The sequence below is a fragment of the Mustela nigripes genome, chromosome 13, assembly GCF_022355385.1.
Source record: "Mustela nigripes isolate SB6536 chromosome 13, MUSNIG.SB6536, whole genome shotgun sequence".
Classification (NCBI taxonomy): Eukaryota; Metazoa; Chordata; class Mammalia; order Carnivora; family Mustelidae; genus Mustela; species Mustela nigripes.
In genome coordinates this window covers 101,387,281-101,402,454 of record NC_081569.1, presented here as the reverse complement: position 1 = coordinate 101,402,454, position 15,174 = coordinate 101,387,281, and the positions used below count along the sequence as shown (strand labels likewise).

Sequence of the window (15,174 nt, the reverse complement as noted above, 5' to 3'; positions counted from 1 at the left end):
TCCCTTCTCCCAAACCCCCTCCCCCCGGCAACCCTCAGTTTGTTTTGTGGGATTAAGAGTCACTTATGGTTTGTCTCCCTCCCAATCCCATCTTCTTTCATTTATTCTTCTCATACCCACTTAAGCCCCCATGTTGCATCACCACTTCCTCATATCAGGGAGATCATATGATAGTTGTCTTTCTCCGCTTGACTTATTTCGCTAAGCATGATACGCTCTAGTTCCATCCATGTTGTCGCAAATGGCAAGATTTCATTTCTTTTGATGGCTGCATAGTATTCCATTGTGTATATATATACCACTTCTTCTTGATCCATTCATCTGTTGATGGACATCTAGGTTCTTTCCATAGTTTGGCTATTGTGGACATTGCTGCTATAAACATTCGAGTACACGTGCCCCTTTGGATCACTACGTTTGTATCTTTAGGGTAAATACCCAATAGTGCAATTGCTGGGTCATAGGGCAGTTCTATTCTCAACATTTTGAGGAACCTCCATGCTGTTTTCCAGAGAGGTTGCACCAGCTTGCATTCCCACCAACAGTGTAGGAGGGTTCCCCTTTCTCCGCATCCTCGCCAGCATCTGTAATTTCCTGACTTGTTGATTTTAGCCATTCTGACTGGTGTGAGGTGATATCGCATTGTGGTTTTGATTTGTATTTCCCTGATGCCGAGTGATATGGAGCACTTTTTCATGTGTCTGTTGGCCATCTGGATGTCTTCTTTGCAGAAATGTCTGTTCATGTCCTCTGCCCATTTCTTGATTGGATTATTTGTTCTTTGGGTGTTGAGTTTGCTAAGTTCTTTATAGATTCTGGACACTAGTCCTTTATCTGATATGTCGTTTGCAAATATCTTCTCCCATTCTGTCAGTTGTCTTTTGATTTTGTTAACTGTTTCCTTTGCTGTGCAAAAGCTTTTGATCTTGATGAAATCCCAATAGTTCATTTTTGCCCTTGCTTCCCTTGCCTTTTGCATTGTTCCTAGGAAGATGTTGCTGCGGCTGAGGTCGAAGAGGTTGCTGCCTGTGTTCTCCTCAAGGATTTTGATGGATTCCTTTCTCACATTGAGGTCCTTCATCCATTTTGAGTCTATTTTCGTGTGTGGTGTAAGGAAATGGTCCAATTTCATTTTTCTGCATGTGGCTGTCCAATTTTCCCAGCACCATTTATTGAAGAGGCTGTCTTTTTTCCATTGGACATTCTTTCCTGCTTTGTCGAAGATTAGTTGACCATAGAGTTGAGAGTCTATTTCTGGGCTCTCTATTCTGTTCCATTGATCTATGGGTCTGTTTTTGTGCCAGTACCATGCTGTCTTGATGATGACAGCTTTGTAATAGAGCTTGAAGTCCGGGATTGTGATGCCACCAACGTTGGCTTTCTTTTTCAATATCCCTTTAGCTATTCGAGGTCTTTTCTGGTTCCATATAAATTTTAGAATTATTTGTTCCATTTCTTTGAAAAAGATGGATGGTACTTTGATAGGAATTGCATTAAATGTGTAGATTGCTTTAGGTAGCATAGACATTTTCACAATATTTATTCTTCCAATCCAGGAGCATGGAACATTTTTCCATTTCTTTGTGTCTTCCTCAATTTCTTTCATGAGTACTTTATAGTTTTCTGAGTATAGATTCTGTGTCTCTTTGGTTAGGTTTATTCCTAGGTATCTTATGGTTTTGGGTGCAATTGTAAATGGGATTGACTCCTTAATTTCCCTTTCTTCTGTCTTGCTGTTGGTGTAGAGAAATGCAACTGATTTCTGTGCATTGATTTTATATCCTGACACTTTACTGAATTCCTGTATAAGTTCTAGCAGTTTTGGAGTGGAGTCTTTTGGGTTTTCCACATATAGTATCATATCATCTGCGAAGAGTGATAATTTGACTTCTTCTTTGCTGATTTGGATGCCTTTAATTTCCTTTTGTTGTCTGATTGCTGAGGCTAGGACCTCTAGTACTATGTTGAATAGCAGTGGTGATAATGGACATCCCTGCCGTGTTCCTGACCTTAGCGGAAAAGCTTTCAGTTTTTCTCCATTGAGAATGATATTATTGGTGGGTTTTTCATAGATGGCTTTGATGATATTGAGGTATGTGCCCTCTATCCCTACACTTTGAAGAGTTTTGATCAGGAAGGGATGTTGTACTTTGTCAAATGCTTTTTCAGCATCTATTGAGAGTATCATATGGTTCTTGTTCTTTCTTTTATTGATGTGTTGTATCACATTGACTGATTTGCGGATGTTGAACCAACCTTGCAGCCCTGGAATAAATCCCACTTGGTCGTGGTGAATAATCTTTTTAATGTACTGTTGAATCCTATTGGCTAGTATTTTGTTGAGTATTTTCGCATCTGTGTTCATCAAGGATATTGGTCTATAGCTCTCTTTTTTGGTGTGATCCTTGTGTGGTTTTGGGATCAAGGTGATGCTGGCCTCATAAAATGAGTTTGGAAAGTTTTCCTTCCATTTCTATTTTTTGGAACAGTTTTAGGAGAATAGGAATTAGTTCTTCTTTAAATGTTTGGTAGAATTCCCCCCGGGAAGCCGTCTGGCCCTGGGCTTTTGTTTGTTTGGAGATTTTTAATGACTGTTTCAATCTCCTTACTGGTTATGGGTCTGTTCAGGCTTTCTATTTCTTCCTCGTTCAGTTGTGGTAGTTTATATGTTTCTAGGAATGCATCCATTTCTTCCAGATTGTCAAATTTATTGCCGTAGAGTTGCTCATAGTATGTTCTTATAATAGTTTGTATTTCTTTGGTGTTAGTTGTGATCTCTCCTCTTTCATTCATGGTTTTATTTATTTGGGTCCTTTCTCTTTTCTTTTTGATAAGTCAGGCCAGGGGTTTATCAATTTTATTAATTCTTTCAAAGAACCAGCTCCTACTTTCGTTGATTTGTTCTATTGTTTTTTTGGTTTCTATTTCATTGATTTCTGCTCTGATTTTTATGATTTCTCTTCTCCTGCTAGGTGTAGGGTTTCTTTCTTGTTCTTTCTCCAGCTCCTTTAGGTGTAGGGTTAGATTGTGTACCTGAGACCTTTCTTGTTTCTTGAGAAAGGCTTGTACCGCTATATATTTTCCTCTCAGGACTGCCTTTGTTGTGTCCCACAGATTTTGAACCGTTGTATTTTCATTATCATTTGTTACCATGATTTTTTTCAATTCTTCTTTAATTTCCCGGTTGACCCATTCATTCTTTAGAAGGATGCTGTTTAGTCTCCATGTATTTTGGTTCTTTTCAAACTTCCTTTTGTGGTTGAGTTCTAGCTTTAGAGCATTGTGGTCTGAAAATATGCAGGGAATGATTCCAATCTTTTGATACTGGTTGAGTCCTGATTTAGGACCGAGGATGTGATCTATTCTGGAGAATGTTCCATGTGCACTAGAGAAGAATGTGTATTCTGTTGCTTTGGGATGAAATGTTCTGAATATATCTGTGATGTCCATCTGGTCCAGTGTGTCATTTAAGGCCTTTATTTCCTTGCTGATCTTTTGCTTGGATGATCTGTCCATTTCAGTGAGGGGAGTGTTAAAGTCCCCTACTATTATTGTATTATTGTTGATGTGTTTCTTTGATTTTGTTATTAATTGGTTTATATAGTTGGCTGCTCCCACGTTGGGGGCATAGATATTTAAAATTGTTAAATCTTCTTGTTGGACAGACCCTTTGAGTATGATATAGTGTCCTTCCTCATCTCTTATTATAGTCTTTGGCTTAAAATCTAATTGATCTGATATAAGGATTGCCACTCCTGCTTTCTTCTGATGTCCATTAGCATGGTAAATTCTTTTCCACCCCCTCACTTTAAATCTGGAGGTGTCTTCGGGCTTAAAATGAGTTTCTTGGAGGCAACATATAGATGGGTTTTGTTTTTTTATCCATTCTGATACCCTGTGTCTTTTGACAGGGGCATTTAGCCCATTAACATTCAGGGTAACTATTGAGAGATATGAATTTAGTGCCATTGTTTTGCCTGTAAGGTGACTGTTACTGTATATGGTCTCTGTTCCTTTCTGATCTACCACTTGTAGGCTCTCTCTTTGTTTAGAGGACCCCTTTCAAGATTTCCTGTAGAGCTGGTTTGGTGTTTGCAAATTCTTTCAGTTGTTGTTTGTCCTGAAAGCTTTTAATCTCTCCTTCTATTTTCAATGATAGCCTAGCTGGATATAGTATTCTGGGCTGCATGTTTTTCTCATTTAGTGCTCTGAAAATATCATGCCAGCTCTTTCTGGCCTGCCAGGTCTCTGTGGATAAGTCAGCTGCCAATCTGATATTTTTACCATTGTATGTTACAGACTTCTTTTCCCGGGCTGCTTTCAGGATTTTCTCTTTGTCACTGAGACTTGTAAATTTTACTATTAGGTGACGGGGTTTTTTGAGGGGCGTTCTCTGAACCTCCTGAATTTTGATGCTCATTCCCTTTGCCATATTGGGGAAATTCTCCCCAATAATTCTCTCTAGTATACCTTCTGCTCCCCTCTCTCTTTCTTCTTCTTCTGGAATCCCAATTATTCAAATGTTGTTTCGTCTTATGGTGTCACTTATCTCTCGAATTCTCCCCTCATGGTCCAGTAGCTGTTTGTCCCTCTTTTGCTCAGCTTCTTTATTCTCTGTCATTTGGTCTTCTATATCACTAATTCTTTCTTCTGCCTCATTTATCCTAGCAGTGAGAGACTCCATTTTTTATTGCACCTCATTAATAGCTTTTTTTATTTCAACTTGGTTAGATTTTAGTTCTTTTATTTCTCCAGAAAGGGCTTTTATATCTCTCGAGAGGGTTTCTCTAATATCTTCCATGCCTTTTTCGAGCCCGGCTAGAACCTTGAGAATTGTCATTCTGAACTCTAGATCTGACATATTACCAATGTCTGTATTGATTAGGTCCCTAGCCTTTGGTACTGCCTCTTGTTCTTTTTTTTTGTGTTGAATTTTTCCGTCTTGTCATTTTGTCCAGAGAAGAGTATATGAAGGGGCAAGTAAAATACTAAAAGGGTGGCAACAACCCCAGGAAAATATGCTTTAACCAAATTAGAAGAGATCCCAAATCGTGAGGGGGGAGAAAGGGGATAAAAAGAGGTTCAAAAAGGAAGAAAGAAAAAAAAGAAAAAAAGAAAAGAAAGAAAAAAAAAGAAAAGAATTAAAAAAAAAAGAAAACACCTATGAAAAATATAAAAAAGAAAAAATATATGTATTAGATAAACTAGTAAAAAATCGTTAAAAAAGAAAAAGGTAACAGTTAAAAAAAATTTTACCCGAAGGCGAGAAAAAAAAACAAAAAATGAAAAAGAAAAAAATTAAATTAATCGCAAGACTAAAAAAAATCACAGGGAAAAAGCCATGAGTTCCGTGCTTTGCTTTCTCCTCCTCTAGAATTCTGCTGCTCTCCTTGGTATTGAGACCGCACTCTTTGGTAGGTGAACTTGGTCTCGGCTGGATTTCTTGTTGATCTTCTGGGGAAGGGGCCTGTTGTAGTGATTCTCAAGTGTCTTTGCCCCAGGCGGAATTGCACCGCCCTTACCCGGGGCCAGGGTGAGTAATCCGCTTGGGTTTGCTTTCAGGAGCTTTTGTTCCCTGAGCGCTTTCCGTAGAGTTCCGGAGGACTGGAATACAAATGGCGGCCTCCTGGTCTCCGGCCCGGAGGAGCCGAGAGCCCAGGGCCGCACTCCTCAGTGCGCCCTCAGAGAACCGCGCCCAGTTACTCCCGTCTGTCTGACCTCCGGCCGCGCTCCGAGCTCACCGAGCCTGCGACCGGTTCAAGGTCACCCCGAGCTGCGAGCTTACTGTCGGCTCTGTCTCTGCAGCCGGCTTTCCCGTTCCAATACCCGCAAGCTCTGCGACACTCAGACACCCCCGATCCTTCTGTGACCCTGCGGGATCTGAGGCCATGCTGACCCCGTGTGGGTTTTGCCCTGGGTAGCCTCTGGAGCGATGTCCCTCAGCGGAACAGACTTTTAAAAGTCCTGATTTTGTGCTCCGTTGCTCCGCCGCTTGCCGGGAGCCGGCCCCTCCCCCCAGGGTCTATCTTCCCGTCGCTTTGGATTCACTTCTCCGCCGGTCCTACCTTTCAGAAAGTGGTTGTTTTTCTGTTTCCAGAATTGCTGTTCTTCTTCTCTTCGATCTGCCGATGGATTTTCAGGTGTTTGCAATCTTTAGATAAGCTATCTAGCTGATCTCCGGCTAGCTGAAGTAGTCTCGGCCTGCTACTTCTCCGCCATCTTGACTCCTCCCCCTCAGTACTTTATTTTTATGGCTGAATAATATTCCAGTGTACATGTATATCACACTTAGTATCACACTTTGTTTATCTATTCATCAGTTAATAGACATTTGGATTATTTCCACTTTTGGGCTATTATGAATAATGGTGCTATGAACATTCATGTACAAGTTTTGTGGGTTTTTTTACTCCTAGGTTTCTACTTGCTGTGGAATTGCAATATGGCAATTCTATGTTTAACTTTTTGAGGAACTGCAGACCATATTCTAAAGCAGTTAAAGTGTTTAATATTCCCACTAGCAGTGTATGAGAATTCCAATTTCTTCACATTCTCAGAAACAATTGTTATCATCTTTTTTAATACAGCTGTCCTAGGGGTTGTGAGGCAGTATTCACTCATACCCTAATTTGCATTTCTGCAAAGGCTGATAGCATTAAAAATCTTTTCATGTGCTTCTTGACAATGTATATCTTTGGGAAAACGTCCATTCACTGAATTACTGCCCATCAGTTCTTGGTCTTTTTATTAAGTTGTTAGAGTTCTTTTTTTTTTTTAATATTTTATTTATTTATTTGAAAGAGAGAGAGAGATCACAGTAGGCAGAGAGGCAGGAAGGGGTGAAGCAGGCTCCCTGCTCAGCAGAGAGCCCAATGTGGGCCTTGATGCCAGGACCCTGGGATCATGATCTGAGCCAAGGGCAGAGGCTTAACCAACTGAGCCACCCAGCCACCCTAGAGTTCTTTATATATTTTAGATACGAGTCCCTTATCAGATGCATGATTTGTAAATATTTTCTTCCATTCTCTGTGTTATATTTTCCCTTTTTTGACAGTGTCCTTTGAAGCACAAAAGTTTTAAATTTTGATGAAGTCTAATTTATCTTTTCTTTTTTCTTTCATTTAGTTACTTCCATTTTGGGTGTCATTTCTAAGAAATCTAATTGGGTGATCCAAGGACATGAAGTTTTATGCCTATGTTTTCCTCTAAGAGTTTTATAATTTTGGCTCTTATGTTTAGGTATTTGATCTAATTGACTTAATTTTGGTATATGATGTGAGATAGTGATCCAAATTCTTTCTTTTTTTTATTATAGTTGACATACAATGTTAAATTAGCTGCAGGTGTATAACATAGTGAATTAACAATTCTATTCATTATAGAGAACTCACCATAATAAGTGTAGTCACATTTGTCACCATATGCTATTAGAATATAACTGACTACATTCCCTAGGCTATACTTTTTGTCTTAATGATTTATTTTATAACTGGAAGTTTATACCTTTTAATCCCCTTCACCTATTTCACCAATCCCCACGTTCTTTTTTTTTTACTACATGCAAGAGGATGTCCACTTACCTTGGTACCAATTGTTGAAAAGACTCTTTATCCCATTTAACTGTCTTGATACTCTTGTTGAAAATCAATTGCATATAAATATAAGGGTTTCTTTCTGGTACAGAAATATGCTTGTATTATATCTTTGACTACATTCTCTCTCATTTGTTGTGTTCCCTATCTTTGGAACCCTAATTATTCTTATGCTGGATCATCTTTGTCTTCTCTAAAAGTTTTTATCTTTCTCTCTTATTCTGCATTCATTCACCTGCTTTCTTCATGTCAGTAATTACATTTTCTGCCGTATCTATTTTATACATGGTTCTTTTTAAGAAATTCCATAATAATGATGGTTCTCAATTCATTTACTTAAATCTGTAATTCCTTTTTCAATTTTATTATTCTATTATCTCAATTTTTTTTTATCATATTGAACTCATATTTTTTAAGTTGTTTTGTAGCATAAAACATTTGTGAGGAATTTTCTTCTGTTCCATGAGCTTTATTTCTTAATCAGGTGCATTCTTTGTCTTCGTGTCTTCTATATGGTATATTATTTCCACCATTGTTTAGTTTTGTTTATTTGGCTATTGTATGTTTGCTCTGGTTGCCATGCTGATTCTCTGTTCCATCCATGCATAATATTATTGAGGATGACTTCTTTGTGTTCCCATTGCTGTGGAAGCTCATTTGCTTTCCTGACTCTGCTACAGTTTGGGGGTTGAGGTGACTGTGATATATGCTTATGACATATGACTGTGATATATGGTTGAGGGGTTGTGAAGGTTGGGATGGTGTTCATCTGTCATAGAGCACACTCTTCATTAGTATCCCCCCCTTTTTTTTAGCACATGTTAGTTCTTTTGAGGTGATTTAAGATCCTCTGCCAGGGACATGTGACATTTGGCGTACATCTACCCTTCCCTTGAGAGCCGTTGATCATTCCTTTCCATCTCAGAGAATCTGTTCAATGTTCCATTTTTCTCTCCAAACGTTGTTCCATTCCTCCTCAGTTAGAGGAGAAAAAAAGATAAGGGCCTCAGTTTAGTTTGTTTCGCCTGACATTTGGGGGATTTAGTGAGACATCTCAGGATCGTATTGACTTCACAGTCCTACTTCTGGAAGTTAGGAGTGGAATGATGACACTTTTCTTGTCCATCTTTCCACCTTAATCAAGAATATCCTCTTAAGGGGCGCCTGGGTGGCTCAGTGGGTTAAGCCGCTGCCTTCAGCTCAGGTCATGATCTCATGGTCCTGGGATTGAGTCCCGAATCGGGCTCTCTGCTCAGCAGGGAGCCTGCTTCCTCCTCTCTCTCTGCCTGCCTCTCTGCCTACTTGTGATCTCTGTCTGTCAAATAAATAAATAAAATCTTTAAAAAAAAAAAAAGAATATCCTCTTAAGTTAGAATCTCAAATATAAAATCTTCATCCAGTGCATTTAAAGAAATTTACTTTTTTCCAGTTAAAAGTGCCAAATGCCTAAGGTTAGTTTACCTGTTACCCTTGGTAAGTGACTATATATTTCTATAGCATTACAATATTCAATCTCTGTGTATCTTACTCATCTGCTTCTCTGTTCTGCTACTATCCTAAAAATGGGAGAATTGAAAAAAAAATTCCTTGGTTTTTTGATAGAAAGCAATTCCCAGGTTGGGTCCAAGGTGAAAATGGGTCCCTTACTGGATTAGAAAACCTAGATACCATTACAATTTCTGACTGTGAAAGCTCATAGTTTTACTGTTGAAATAATTTGTGTTAATAAATTCTGGGGAATATGTCTCTCTTATTTTAGTTTATTCCTCCCTCTTCTCTCATTTCTACTTATAACCACCCTCACCAACAACCTACATTTCACTGTTAAACTGTGTCTATAATGGTGATTGTAAAGCTTCCTTGTATTACCTTCGGGCATTTGGCTGAAAGGCACTGCCTGCATTTAACAAGTAAATATTTCATAGAACAAATCCAGAGACTTTGTACTATTTGGTAACAAAAGTGCTGATGCCTCAGTGGCAGTGTTTATAAGAAAATTTAATTTTTAGGGTAAAAATTTAATTAGAAATTGTCTTTAGAGAACAGTAGTTAATGTTTACAAATGTTTTTAAAGGTAGGCACAAGATTGCCACTAAAAAATCTTATTGAAAATGTGTCTACAGAATCCTTCCGCTTTTAAAAGTACCTCACTTGGTGTCTTTGTTTTCATTAGCTAAAACAAGGCCATTCTGTAATGTTGTCTCCAACTATGCTGAAACAGTTTGAGACCCAGTGGATAACTCTGACCAGAAAATACCACTGGACAGTGGACAGTGCAGTTATAGGGAAAAAATGTTGCAGGATCTTGCTGAGGGGGGGAAAACTCACAAAAATGTTAGCAGACTAACAAAGAGCCCAAGGGATGGTCATATTTCTTGATTTATGTAGTTTGGTATTTAATGCATATAGAAATTCAGTAACTATCTTTAAAAACCACGTTGGCAAGAACACTTCTATTTTATTTATTTATTTTTAAAAGATTATTTATTTATTTGACAGACAGAGATCACAAGTAGACAGAGAGGCAGGCAGAGAGAGAGGGGGAAGTAGGCTCCCTGCTGATGTGGGCCTGAATCCCAGGACCTTGGGATCATGACCTGAGCTGAAGGCAGAGGCTTTAACCCACTGAGCCACCCAGGATCCCAGAACACTTGTATTTTAGAGTAAAGATGCCAAGATGGCCGAGGAATTTCCGTATTTCTTTCCTTGATGCTTAGAACAGGGCTATGTCTGGAGCAGATATTCAATAGATACTAATAGGTACAATAGATACTAATTAGTAATTACAATGACTATATTCGTATGGAACGATTTCAGGGGCTTCTCTCCTGGTTTGTATGATCTGAAGCTTTTTAATAACTGTATATATGTCAGAAAGTCAGCATTAGAAACCCTCTGCAGCAAATCATACGTTATTAATTCGATTCCTGTTTTAAAACTTACCTTTGACATTATGAAATAATTCTTCAAGTGAGGAAAACAGCCAATTAAAAAAAAAAAAGCCCCCTTTTTAATCTTAAGGAAAACAGTCAAAGCTGATGTCCCTGACTACGAATCCAGCTGATCAATAACGTTTCACAATTTGTACCAACACTAGGGGAAAGGAGCGAGCTTAGCACGTCACTCTAAAACGATCAGTACCAAATTACCCCACAGCACAAATGAATTTCTAATCCAAGTCCTAACTTTTCTTCTCTTGTAAATCAATTTTTCTCCAGACCCTCACAAACACCATCGTCCTAGGTACAGAGACTCACGCGAGGACCAACTTGGTGTAACACTCTCCCTCGGAGCAGAGAGAGGGTTCTCGTAGGTGGCAAGTGCGTGGGACAATTTTTAACTAACCAACGCAGGAGTTTCGTGTCATTTTATTCTCTTGCCCCAAAAGCATAAGAGTTGGTTTCCTTACCCACAATCTTCTCCCCTTGAAGCCACCTGTTGGGTCCTCTTTTGCAGAGCGAGGGGACCAGTGCACTCCTAAAGCAGCGTTTTCCTCGCCCAGGAGAGGGCTGGCGGTGCGCGCAGAGCATGCCCCCCTCGCCAAGGTTCCAGCACCCGACGCCCGCCTCCTTTCGGATTTGGTTCACACTGCAGCAGCCGGAGTGGTCCACCCCTTCCTCCCGGCTGGCGCCAGAGGGGTCCCCCGCGAGGCCGCTTCACCGCCTCCGGCGGGGGCCTTTCCGCAGCTCTCGGGGTCCATCCCCGCCCTCCCCCCCAGCGCCCCTCCCTCGGGGCCACCCGGGTGAGGAGCCCAGCCGCGGACAGGCGAGGGGGCGGGGCGAGCGCCTGACGCGCGGAGGCTCCGGCCAATGGGAACGCCCCGCGGCGCCGGCCGAGCCGCCCGCAGATAAAAAGGAGGCACGGCCGCGCTCTCCAGCCTGCCACTGTCCCCGGCGGAGGAGCGTGTCCCTGGCCGGTCGCCTACTTTCCTCAGGTGATCCTGGCCACAGCCTATTGCCTGCGGCCGCCGGCGCGCTTGAGTGTCAGTCTCCGAAGCGTCCCAGAGTCCCTCCGGAGCGGCAGCGGGCGGGTCCATGGAGAAGGGTCCGGTGCGGGCGTCGGCGAAGCCGCGGGGCGCCAGGTGCAGTAATGGGTTCCCCGAGGGGGAGCCGCCGCGATCCGGGCAGAGCGGGCCGCCCGAGAAGCCGCCGCGGCCGGAGACCAAGAGCGTCCAGCCGGCGGACGGCTGGAAGGGCGAACGGCCGCGCAGCGAGGAGGATAATGAGCTGAACCTCCCCAACCTGGCGGCCGCCTACTCGTCTATCCTGCGCTCGCTGGGCGAGGACCCCCAGCGGCAGGGACTGCTCAAGACGCCCTGGAGGGCGGCCACAGCCATGCAGTTCTTCACCAAGGGCTACCAGGAGACCATCTCAGGTCAGTGCGCCCGCCGGCCTGGTGGGCGCGGGCTGCTCCGGCTTGTGGGCACGGAGTAGGTGGCCACGGGAGGCGCACGTCGGCTCGGGGAAGTTTCCGGAGTTGCCTCACTCTTGGCAGAAGTTAAGAGTTCTGTCACCTCCAAACCCCTCCTTCGGCCCTGGCCCCGCTGTCCCGCCCAAGCGAGGGCCCTGTGCGCGGCGTCCGGCTCAGCGGTCCTTGCGGGGTCCTCCCGGTCCCTTGAGCCTCGGGTTGCGGGGACCGCGGTCACTGAGCTACGTGCCAGGTGGGAGGCTGGAGCCCCTGTCGCCCGAGCGCCCAGGGCCGGATGCCTGAAGCACATGCCGAACCCAGACCTGCCAGGATTAGGATCGCCTGGCGCTCGTGGAAGGGAGCTCTTCCTAGGTCGTCCCTCTTCTCGAGGTCTAATTTTTTGATAGGTCTGGGGTGAAGCTTTGGCTTGGTCTGCTTGGAGCGCGGGGTGATTCTTTGTGGCAAACTCAGAGACCCGCACGCTCAACTGATTTGCTAAGGCACCGGGGTTTTGGGGAGAGTTCTAATTCTCTTTGGTCCACTGTAAGTTAACTCTCATCTCAGGACTTTCCCGGGATTTGGCCCAGCTCAGGGCATGGACTTGCCCAGAGTTTGAGGCGTGACGTTTTGCTGTTTGAAGCCCCCGTCCCCATTCTAAAAGCTCAAAAGCAATAAAGTGACTCCCTGGGAGTCGGGACGTTTCTCAGGGCTCTGGAACCCCGAATCGGAGTACCTCTAAGTTGGGTTTGCCCAATGTTATTCGTGCCTGAGGCGGGTCAGACTTTCACCCAGAAGGTTGGAAAGCTGTAGGGGATGGGGGAGGGAGAATGGAAAATGACTTAGCTGCCTATTTGCTGGGCGAATGGTGCTGTTCTTTACCAAAAAAAAGAGAACGAAAGCTTCTGATTTCTGCAACTGGGACCAAGGATGTTTTCCAGCTTAAATCTTTGGTGCCTCTTGGTGACATTTAGTTATTTGGCCTAAGAAGCCTCTACATTCATCCTGTCTCAAAGAACAGTGTTGCTTTGCAAGGTAACTTCCCTGCCCCTGTTATTTTCTTGAGGCGTGTCCGGCGATTCCCCTTATAAATCCTGGGAAGAGCTAAGTTATTTTTGCTCGGTCTTCCACACCCCAGAGGAAGGGTGGGAAATCAGTGTGAGAGGGGTGGGGCTCCAAAAGGAAATAATACTACACACTAAAGCCAGGAAAGTCCTAGTTCTGTGTCCAAGTTCTCTTTTTTACCTCTTGATGGTAACAGTTCAGAGACTGAAAAGCCAAATTTCAAGCTGCAAAGACTGAAGAATAAGCAATCTTCATTTGGTGAATATTCTATCATTTTGTAACATTCCACAATGTAATAATGAAAAACCTCTTTTAGGGACTTACTCATTCTGCCTCTTGTGGACACTGAATGCAGTCTCCTTCATAACATGGGTCAGCCTTTGGGAATCTTGGCCAAATTCACAGCAGAGAGGTATTTCTGACTCCTGGACAGGTCACAAAATTACCTAAAGTGATTCACAAGGTTTATTTATTTATTTTAAAGATTTTATTTATTTGTCAGAGAGAGGGAAAGAGAGTGAGCACAGGCAGACAGAATGGCAGGCAGAGGCAGAGGGAGAAGCAGGCTCCCTGCCAAGCAAGGAGCCCGATGTGGGACTCGATCCCAGGACGCTGGGATCATGACCTGAGCCGAAGGCAGCTGCTTAACCAACTGAGCCACCCAGGCGTCCCCACAAGGTTTATTTAAACAAATGGTGAGCATAAGTTTGTCTTATGAGCTATAGGCTAATGAATCCAAAGAACACTTCAATCTACCTTAGAAAATGGTTTTACACCTGTTAACCTATTACTTCAAAAGTGCATGGACCTAGATACAGAAAGCAGATTAGGGGTTGCCAGGGCCTGGGGAAGAGGATAGAATGGGGAGTGGCTGCTTAATGGGTTTCTTTTTGGGGTGATGAAAATGTTCTGAACTAGAGAGTGGTGATAGTGGTGTTTGCACAACATTGTGAGTATATTAAATGCCACTGGATTGTATACCTCAAAATGGCTAAAATTAAATTTTTTTTCCTATGTATTTGACAGAGAGAGAGAGGAAGACCACAAGTAGGCAGAGAGGCAGACAGAGAGAGAGAGTGGGGGAAGCAGGCTCCCCGCTGCACAGAGAGCCCAATGTGGGGCTCGATCGCAGGACCCTGAGATCATGACCCGAGCCGAAGGCAGAGGCTCAACCCACTCAGCCACCCAGGCGCCCCTAAAATGAATTTTTTTAAATGATAAATTTTATGTATAGCTTACCACAATAAAAAGAGTCCACAGGCCATTTAAGAATTATACTAGCCGTTAACTGAATACTTTTTTATGTTTTAACTGCTTTATGCGGAAACTCTTGGTTAATCCTTAGTTTTGAGGTAAACGCTGTTCTTTTAACCCCATGACAAGGAAACTGAGGCAGAGAGGTTAACAGCTTCAAGTGGTAGGGCTGGTATTTGAGTTCAGACAGCCTGAATGTGGAACTCTTACCTACTTTCTCATGTTGTTATTTTGATGTGTCAGGGTACCTTATCTCTAAATATTTCAAACTGTGAGCTATGACCTCACAGCTGGGTTAGCAGCATTAAAAAAAAAAAAAAGTGGAGTAGAATTGAAAAGTTCAGTCTATCACATGGATTAAGGTTACAAGTTGTGAGGTGCTTCTGTGTGGGTTTTGTAGGGTTTTTTTGTTGTTGTTGTTGTTTTGTTTTTTGTGGTTTTTTTGGTGTGTACCGGCTCCAGATATAAATATAATTAACTGTGGATTGTGGTAAAAGGTTTGAAAGCCTCTACCTAAGGGCTCACACTTAAGGGCTTAATACATTTCTTAGAGGCACATAGTTAGAAGACAGGAGAGGACAAGGACAGTGCTGAATTTAAAGGAGTAAACCTCAAATGGTAGTGGTCTAGACCCTAGCCCAGCCTGGGTGGGAGAGAGAAGGAAGGGTATTTTAAATCTGTAGTCAATATGGCAGAGAGTAATAAAACAATCCTGAACAATCCCTAATTTTTATTTCTTTAGAGAGCATAAGTTAGTGACCACTATAAATTGTTTTGGGAAGAAGCAAACTGCTTTAAAACTCTCACTTTTCTTTACTTGTAAACAAGATACTCTGTGTCTTTCATATCTCTAATGGTT

At 42.5% G+C, this 15,174-nt stretch overlaps 1 protein-coding gene and 1 long non-coding RNA gene across 2 annotated transcripts in view; one reads left to right on the top strand and one right to left on the bottom strand.

Moving 5' to 3' along the window:
• LOC131999963 (uncharacterized) overlaps positions 1–11,371 on the bottom strand; it is a 28,506-nt gene extending 17,135 nt beyond the window's left edge. Inside the window, exon 1 of the long non-coding RNA XR_009399140.1 lies at positions 11,002–11,371. This is a non-coding gene — a long non-coding RNA (uncharacterized LOC131999963). The remainder of the gene's footprint in view (positions 1–11,001) is intronic.
• Positions 11,372–11,468: 97 nt separating this feature from the next.
• The window catches only part of GCH1 (GTP cyclohydrolase 1), a 45,998-nt gene continuing 42,292 nt past the window's right edge, over positions 11,469–15,174 (top strand). The window contains exon 1 of the mRNA XM_059373244.1: positions 11,469–11,966. Coding sequence (XP_059229227.1) covers positions 11,627–11,966 — 340 coding nt within the window. The 5' untranslated portion in view covers positions 11,469–11,626. The remainder of the gene's footprint in view (positions 11,967–15,174) is intronic.